General features: G+C 42.2%; 1 protein-coding gene across 2 annotated transcripts in view; it reads right to left on the reverse strand.

Annotated features, from left to right (window-relative positions):
* GXYLT1 (glucoside xylosyltransferase 1) overlaps nucleotides 1–4984 on the reverse strand; it is a 54613-nt gene extending 49629 nt beyond the window's left edge. For both annotated transcript variants that reach the window (XM_066368974.1, XM_066368973.1), the window contains exon 1: nucleotides 4619–4984. In XM_066368974.1, the coding sequence (XP_066225071.1) occupies nucleotides 4619–4839 (221 nt within the window). In that variant the 5' untranslated portion in view covers nucleotides 4840–4984. The remainder of the gene's footprint in view (nucleotides 1–4618) is intronic.
* Between the last annotated feature and the right edge of the window lie 2398 nt (nucleotides 4985–7382).

Genomic DNA, 7382 nt, shown 5'->3' on the forward strand with positions numbered 1-7382 from the left:
AAAGCACAAATTTTCTCATTAGCCTAATCACTTCCCCTTCCAAAAGCGCAAAACAATATTATTTTAATTAATTATTAGCCAGGTGTGTGCTAAGTGCTTTACACCTATGTGAAGTATGATCTTCAATGAACTAAAATAACAAGGTGCAGAAAATTGGTTTTATATAAAATGTCTCTACATTAACAAAGTGGAGAATTATAGTCAGTAATATTGTAATAACTATGTATGGTGCCAGGTGAGTAACACAGACTTAATCAGGGCATCACTTCATAAATTATATAAATGGCTAATCACTATGCTTTACAACTGGAATTAATATAATATTAAATGTCAACTGTAATTGAAAAAAATTTTTAAGCAGAGATTAAGGTGACTTTAGTAATTCAACCTTCTTCACTGCTTACTTCCCCAACCCCTCTCTTCTTCAAAAATAACTGTAGGGAAGAGGGGGGAAACGTCACCACTAAAAAGAGCAGTGTAAAAACACTGGTTAAGCTATTCAGTTGTAACAGTGGTTCTCAATCTTTGGTTTTGTAAGAATAACCTGGACCCCACTTCCGGGCACTGGGGTTTAGCAAGTCTGGACAGGTGTCTGAGCACAGAATTTTCCCCAAAAGTCACAAACTGGGGAGATAATAAGTCCTCAAAATTTAAATAATCAAAATCATCCCATCTTGGCTATAGTTTTATCATGCCAGGCATCATACTTAGTAATCTATATAATCTATTTCATTTCAATTCTCACAAACAATGCAATATCACAGGTACTTGTACCTCTAACTCAGGGGTAGTCAACCTTTTTATACCTACCGTGTACCTCTATTAGTAGTAAAATTTTCTAACTGCCCACTGGTTCCACAGTAATGGTGATTTATAAAGTAGGGAAGTAACTTTACTTTATAAAATTTATAAAGCAGAGTTATAGCAAGTTAAAGCATATAATAATAATTATTTACCAAGTACTTTATGTCGGATTTTCACTAAGTTTGGCAGAATAAATCTTTATAAAACAACTTACTATAGTTAAATCTTTTTATTTATACTTTGGTTGCTCCACTACCACCCATCATGAAAGCTGGAACGCCCACTAGCGGGCGGTAGGGAACAGGTTGACTACCACTGCTCTAACTGATTAAGAAATGTGTTCAAGGTTAACACAACCAATAAGTGGCAAAGCTGAAATCTGTGTCCCCAAACCCCTTCCTTTTCCCACTCTAAACTCTCAGTGTATGCTACCAATGTTCAAACGACCCGCAGAAATAACGCGATGGTCTAACCAGATCTGAACAGGAGCATGAGGTGACAACCTTCCTGTGTGAAAATCAGTTACACACAGGGTATGGGCAGTCCACAAAAGGTATAACTGAAATGCTTAGTGATTGATTCCCCATGACCAATACACTATATAGCCAGAACAGGATGAGATCTTGATAATCACTGTCAAGACTCATCAGTGAAATGTGAGAAATTAATCACCCTGAGTAGGTAAAGTCACAAAATGGTATACACCTTCTTCACAGAAGTACTATGGCCTGGTAATAACGACTGCTTTAGGTTACAGAGTTTGCCCACATTGAATAGTTTAAGAGTCTCTCTATGAAAAACCACTGCCTATCCAGCAGTCCCCTCCTTTGAGACACCACCCCTGTCCAACCCCAATCATGTCCAGCACACCACAGGGATGTGCAAGTGGCACAGAGCCAATCAGAGGTCCCCATTCCAGTCAACACAAACTGGTTCACGATGGACATGTGATGAAAGCAAGTCCAATGAGTGCCTTTCCCTAGAATTTTCTATTTGAGATTAGAGAACAAACACTGAGGGAGCAGAAAGACTCCATGAACCAGACCTGTCTACAGTGGAAAAGAATGAGAGTCCCCAGTCCTTGATTGAGGTCACGGGAGATACCTGGGCATTTTCCCTTCAATTTGGTTCATCCCAACAACCCATATAAGCCTATACATGTTTTAGTTAAGTGAGTTTTACTGGATTTTTATCACTAACATCAGACTATTACAAATTAAATAAGGTTATTATGTACATATCACAGGTGAGAAAAATGAAGCAGAGAGGTAGTCAAGGGTTGACAGCAAACAGCCAGAATGAGAACACAGGCTTCTCTAAGACCTGCATTATCTAAATACCAAAATAATGAATTAAAACAGAATGCCCTAGTAACAGCTTTCCCTAAAAAGCTGTTCCTATTCTTTTAGGGTTTTTACTCTGGGAACTTGGAAGGACCTTACCAAGTATTTTGCCGTCACGGAATTCCATGTAACCAATATTTTCTATATGAGCTGACCAATGGAACCTACCAGGTATAACCCTAGATCCCATGTATTAAATGCAAGAGAGAAATAATAATCTTACTCTTTCAGGTAAAATGGCTTCCAAAAAGGTAGGAATACAATGATAATTGAGTCCTACAGAAAAAAGGAAGATTGTTTGCCTCACAGTCCCATTCTCCACTGATGAAAACACTACACACTAGATTCATATCACTGCAGCTGTATAGAAAAAGCACTTGGCAAGCAATCAAAGGATATAGAGTTTTTAACCCTGGAACAATCCAATGACCAATGCCCTATGAACCTTGGTCAAATGATTTCAACACAGGAAGAAAGGTAAAGGATACCTACTCCATATCCCACAGTAGCCAAAGAAGTTGCCTGAACTCTTATGAGAAATCAAAAAAGATGTTATAAATGATATCTAAAATAAAAAGAGTCCTGATGTCTTAGGAATTCTCCTGACCTTAAATTGTAGGGTAAAAACACAACAATACAGCTTTCCCATGGTCCTCTGTCTCAACTTCCTATACATGCACATGTGGTGAAATGTATTTCACATTTTACTTTCTTTTTTTTTAGTGACACCTCTAGTTTTAATTAACTTAGATATATACCCCATTTAAAATGAGAGGTTATGCCTGACCTGTGGGGGGGGGGGGGGCAGTGGATAAAGCATCCACCTGGAATCTGGTTCAAAACCCTAGGCTTGCGGGCTCAAGGCACATATGAGAGTTGATGCTTCCTGCTCCTCCCCCTTCTCTCTCTTGTTTCTGTCTCTCTCTCCCCTAAAATAATTTAAAAATTTTTTTAAATCTCATTAAAAAATAAATAAACTGAGAAGTTATGCTGTTCAGAGGACATGTCGTGTACTATGACACATTCAACTTAAGATTTTGGTAATGGGTCCATAAAATAGTTGTTAAAATGAAGGTGCTTATTTTCTAAATGTCAAATAAAAACATTTTTGTCAAAATTAGCTGATCAAGCAAATACAACATAAAAATCTGTCACAAAATAAGATCTATGTGAAACAAAGCACTAAAAATGGATGTTACTCTGTCATATTGAAATGCTGATACCATAGTAGAATTTCATTTAATGTTTTCATTAAAACGTTGCTTCTTTGTAATTGTAACCAATACAAAAGTATTTTCTTTTCCACAATTTTCAATGCTTCACAATAAGCTAATAGACCATAAACTGCCGTTTCTCATGAATATTTTTCATGAGCTCATCCTGGTCTTCAAGTCACTGCCTCTCCTAACACAGATGAACAAAAGTTGACAAACCTGACTCTGGGTAGTTCTGCTTCCATGAAAAGCACTGAAGAACTCGCCTGAGTCAAAGGGTAAAAACATGACAATTTCGAGACTCCTCTACCCAAACGTCCCCCTTTCATTTTCAGAATAACAACTCTCAAAAGAATGTTAAACAGCCCACAGCTGACTGCACTCCTCTCCCCCCCAATCCCACACTTCCGATATCAAAGCAGCCTTTGCCTCTTACTAAGGGAGCACTCGGGTCGTTCCCAGAGAGGTGCCAACAAAGAGAAGAGTCTATTTTCAAGGAAGTGGAAACGCTCAGATTTTGTTAAGCATTCACAATGAGCTGCATTCTTTTCTCCATTTAAATCGCATGTTGATTCCAACTCTGGCAGTGATTTGTGAAAATCCACTTAAATCGCTGTGCTGCTTTTTAAATACTAATTTTTAAAGCAAAAGACCTCCATCCCATCTCACAAAAGATGGTATGTTGAGTATCGCTCATCTTTCTTAACTTGCTATAAGTTCCAGAACAGATTGTTTCCTAAAGAAAAATCACAATCCCCCTAAATGTTCTGTCCAAATTTAACTAACTAACTAATAACGACAAATGTACGCGTAAACTCACAAAAATTAGATGCCCCATTCAGGAGGAGGTAAAAAAAAAATTGAAACAGGGCGCCAGCCTGTTTAAATATCTCAACTTGAACTCCATGGAAACGCGAGGGAATTCCCACTCGTCAGACAGCAAGAAAGCTTTTGTGGGGCACTCTTATTTTCAAAGAATCCTTTTTTAAAAACCAACTGCCAATTAAAAGTTGAAAATTATTTTCTACTTTAAAGGGCACATAAGGAATGGGTCAGAAAGCAAACACAAAAGCGCGGGGTGCTCTCTGGCTGGAGCGGCGCCGGGCTCACCCCCGGGGCTGTGGGGAAGGAGGGAAAAAGGAGAAGGGGGTCCGAGACGGCGGCAAAGAAGCGGGAGGTGCGACGCCAGGCCGAGCCCCGAGCCCCCGCATCCCCCACCGCCGTCTCGGCTCCGGCCACACAGGAAACGGCCCATACCTGTCCGACCCGCCGGGATGCGCTGCAGTGGCCGCGCCGCCCGCCCGTCTGGCGGCGCCGCGTCCGCCGCCCGCGATCCAGGAAGCCACTCCGGCCTGCGGCTTCCCGCCACCGCCACCCTCTCCTTCGTCCAGGGACACGGCGAGCTGGCTGAAGGCGTACAGGAGCGAGCAGAAACCGCAGGCCAGGCACAGCACCACGATGCGCAGGTAGCGCCGCATCGCGCCCACTGCAACTCTGCCACCGCGCCCGCCGCGCCCGCCGCGCCCGCTCAGGCGAACTGGAGGGGGAAGGAGCGGCACCGCGCAGCCGCGGGCGCAACAAGTTCCTCCTCCGCCGCGGCCTTGCTCCGCTCCGCTCAGCACTCTCGCCCACGCCGCCTCCGCCGCCGCCGCCGCCGCCGCGCGCCCCTCCCCGGAGGGCGGGCCGCGTCCGGACGCGCCGGCGCACTGAGCGCGAGAGGGCTGGGCGCGCCGCGGATCAACCTCGGGAGTGCGGGACACGGGACCCGCGTGGTCTCGCGGAGGCGCGGACTAGGAACTGCGTGCTCTGAACTGCACACGAGACGTGTGGCGAACTGAACAGGATTGGGGACAGCTGACCCGAATTCAAATGACGGTCCTTCTGCTTGGTTGTTTGAGACGTTGAGCAACCTAAATTCTCTGAGCTTGTTTCTTCGTCTCAACTGGAGAGAATATCCTCAATCATGGGGTGTTGTCAAGATTAAATTGCTTAACGCACATAAAACGCCTTTCACTTAGAAGGCACATAATTAAGCCATTTTTCAGCTCCATAGTCCTCAGCAGGGGTTTCCCCAGCCTTTTAACTTTCTACAATACTGTCTGTACGAGCCATTTCACCCAGATACCTAATTACTCTCTAATGCTGTTGGGGGTGCTTCTTTGGCCTCCTGAGGAGGCTGTAGGTGGCTGGAAAACTAATGTCCTCTCTTTTACATCTTTTTTACCTTCACAGCTCATTTCCATGCCCTAAACAAGTTCTCGTCTTCTCCCTACAGAGCTTTCTCTTCAGCTATGCAATTCTTCTCCCTCTTCCTCGGTCGTATTTCCACTCCATTCACTTACTGAACATTTATAGAGCATCATTATGTGCCAAGTACTCTGTGAGTACTTTGGGGTACAGGACGCCTCGTTGGAGTGTGGGGTGCGACAGTGGATACTTGTAAGTGCAATACAGATATTGGATGTAAACCTGTAAAGGTGTAGCCACACACAAAGGAGTTATCAATTCTACCTGTGGGTGTGGTCAAGAGAAACTTCAGAGCAAAGGTGGCCATGGAGTCTTGGAGGTTGGGGGTGGAGGGGGCGCGGTTCTTAAGGGAAGTAATTCCAGGCCCCGGGGGGATCAATGAAATAGGCTCTTGTGTTCCAGGAACCCTTGAGAAGTTTGATACCACCAGCTAAGTGAATGCAGGAGAGGACATGATCAACGATAAGACTGTAGAAATTGAAGGGGCCAGATATTTGAGTGCCTTGTTTAGTATGCCAAGGAGTTTGGCAGACAATGGTGAACCATTGAAGGGGTTTTTTTTGTTTTGGGTTTTTTTAGTTGAAGTAACATGATCACATTTGCCTTTTAGGGAGCAGATTCTGGCTGCAGCGTGGAGGCTGGGACAGAGATTGAGACTGGAGCCAGAAAGCAGCTACAGTGCCAAAAAGTGAGGGAAAGGAAGCTTTAAACTCTCTCTCTCTCTCTCTCTCTCTCTCTCTCTGAGAAAAACCATGCTGTTAAACTGTTCAAATTGCATTTGGAGCTTTGAAGAGTTTGGCCATGAGAAACAAGGTAAGGAAGTGCTATGTAATTTCATAGTTCTCCATTTGAAATCCCTACACCAAAAAAGTGCTGGCTCTGTGACCATTGGAAAGTCACTGAACAAATGTAAGCCTGTTTCTTTCTTCCCCTGTAAAAATAAAATGTCTTGCTGTACCTGACAAAAAAATGAAAAGCTATCCTTCTATCAAAATGTGTAAATAGAATGAAAACATACACTTATTCATTCAATAAACATTTATTGAATATATTCTACATGCCAGACAAGTAGCTGGAGTGTACTGCCTTCAAAGTGGAGACAGGCATAAAAAAATGACAATATTAAGTTGATCTTTCCACTACACCTTAGTTCTTAAAGAAATAAAGATAAACGTAAGGAGATAATAAGATAGATAATAAAGGCATTTATAAGAATGGAGAATAGATTTTGAGAGAAAAACTAATGATATGGTACCAAGAAACTATAAAGGATGTTTAATATAAAGAGATACCACCTCTGGCCAGATAGTTTGGCTGGTTAGAGCATCAACCACGATGCATAGAGGTTGCTGGTTCAATCCCTGGTCAGAGCACATACAGAAACAGATTGATGTTCCTGTCTCTCCCCCCCCCCCTTTCTTCTCTCTAAAGTCAATAAAAAATGTTTTTAAAGAGATAATAACTATAATTGTTCTCTATTTCAAAAGAAATTAAATATAGTAAAAATAAAGAGTAATTTAATGACCCACAGAATGTGAAAACACTGAAAAGGCAGTTTTCATTTCTACAACAATTTATGGGAAGAGCATATATGGAAAAATAACTGTCCATTTACTTGGCCTGGACCATATCAGCCTTTTAGGTTCCTTTTAATCCTATAATTAAAAAGGAAATTCTGTTGAAAAAGTATATAAGGTATTACAAAAATAGAAATGATTTTGTATTTCCCACGGACTGTCTTAAGTGTTTATCTTAGTGTATTAAGGAGCTGTGT

The sequence above is a fragment of the Saccopteryx leptura genome, chromosome 2, assembly GCF_036850995.1.
Source record: "Saccopteryx leptura isolate mSacLep1 chromosome 2, mSacLep1_pri_phased_curated, whole genome shotgun sequence".
Taxonomy (NCBI): domain Eukaryota; kingdom Metazoa; phylum Chordata; class Mammalia; order Chiroptera; family Emballonuridae; genus Saccopteryx; species Saccopteryx leptura.